This window comes from Malurus melanocephalus, unplaced genomic scaffold (assembly GCF_030028575.1).
Source record: "Malurus melanocephalus ecotype Western Australia unplaced genomic scaffold, MMel_1.1 scaffold_1108, whole genome shotgun sequence".
Taxonomy (NCBI): domain Eukaryota; kingdom Metazoa; phylum Chordata; class Aves; order Passeriformes; family Maluridae; genus Malurus; species Malurus melanocephalus.
In genome coordinates, this window is record NW_026624340.1 from 96,130 (window position 1) to 96,739 (window position 610).

The following is a 610-nucleotide window of genomic DNA, read 5'->3' on the forward strand; positions in this document are numbered from 1 at the left end:
GAATTCCGGAGAGAGAGGGAATTCCAGAGGAGAGGGAATCACAGAGGAGAGGCAATTCCAGAAGAGAGGGAGTTCCAGAGGGAGAGGGAGAAGCAGTTCCAGAGGGAGGAGAAGGAATTCCAGAGGGAGGGGAAATCAGAGAATGTCCATCTGAACATGGAAATCAGAAAATGTCAGTCTGGAAATGGAAACCAGCAAAAGTCCAGCAATAACAGGATTCCTCCGTGGAATTATCAGCTCTATCTGGGATTTGGGAGTGTCCAGCCCCACGCTGTGGGATCTCAGGGCTCCCAAATATTTCTGGATTGAGGATTTGCCCCTCCCAAGCTCCATTAAATTGGGGTTTCACCCTCCCCCTCTGCTCCAGAGCTGCCCCAAACCCTTATGGTGTTTCCCACCGCTCTCATCCCAGATTTATTCCCAACTCTGGAATGTTTCCCACATCCCCCTGGAGTTTTCAAACAATCACCCAGCCAGGACAGATTTTTTTGGGATTATTCCCATCTCCCTTTCCCATCCCTGCAGATTTCCAGTCRGACAGCGACAGCTTTAACCCCACTCTGTGGGAGGAGCAGCGGCAGCAGCGCATGACCGTGGCCTTCGAGTTCGA

The 610-nt window shown here is 51.6% G+C and overlaps 1 protein-coding gene across 1 annotated transcript in view; it reads left to right on the forward strand.

The window, feature by feature from the left end:
* LOC130586253 (leucine-rich repeat-containing protein 7-like) overlaps positions 1-604 on the forward strand; it is a gene marked incomplete at its 3' end in the record, with an annotated part of 28,663 nt that extends 28,059 nt beyond the window's left edge. The window contains exon 14 of the mRNA XM_057386999.1: positions 483-604. Coding sequence (XP_057242982.1) covers positions 483-604 — 122 coding nt within the window. The remainder of the gene's footprint in view (positions 1-482) is intronic.
* Between the last annotated feature and the right edge of the window lie 6 nt (positions 605-610).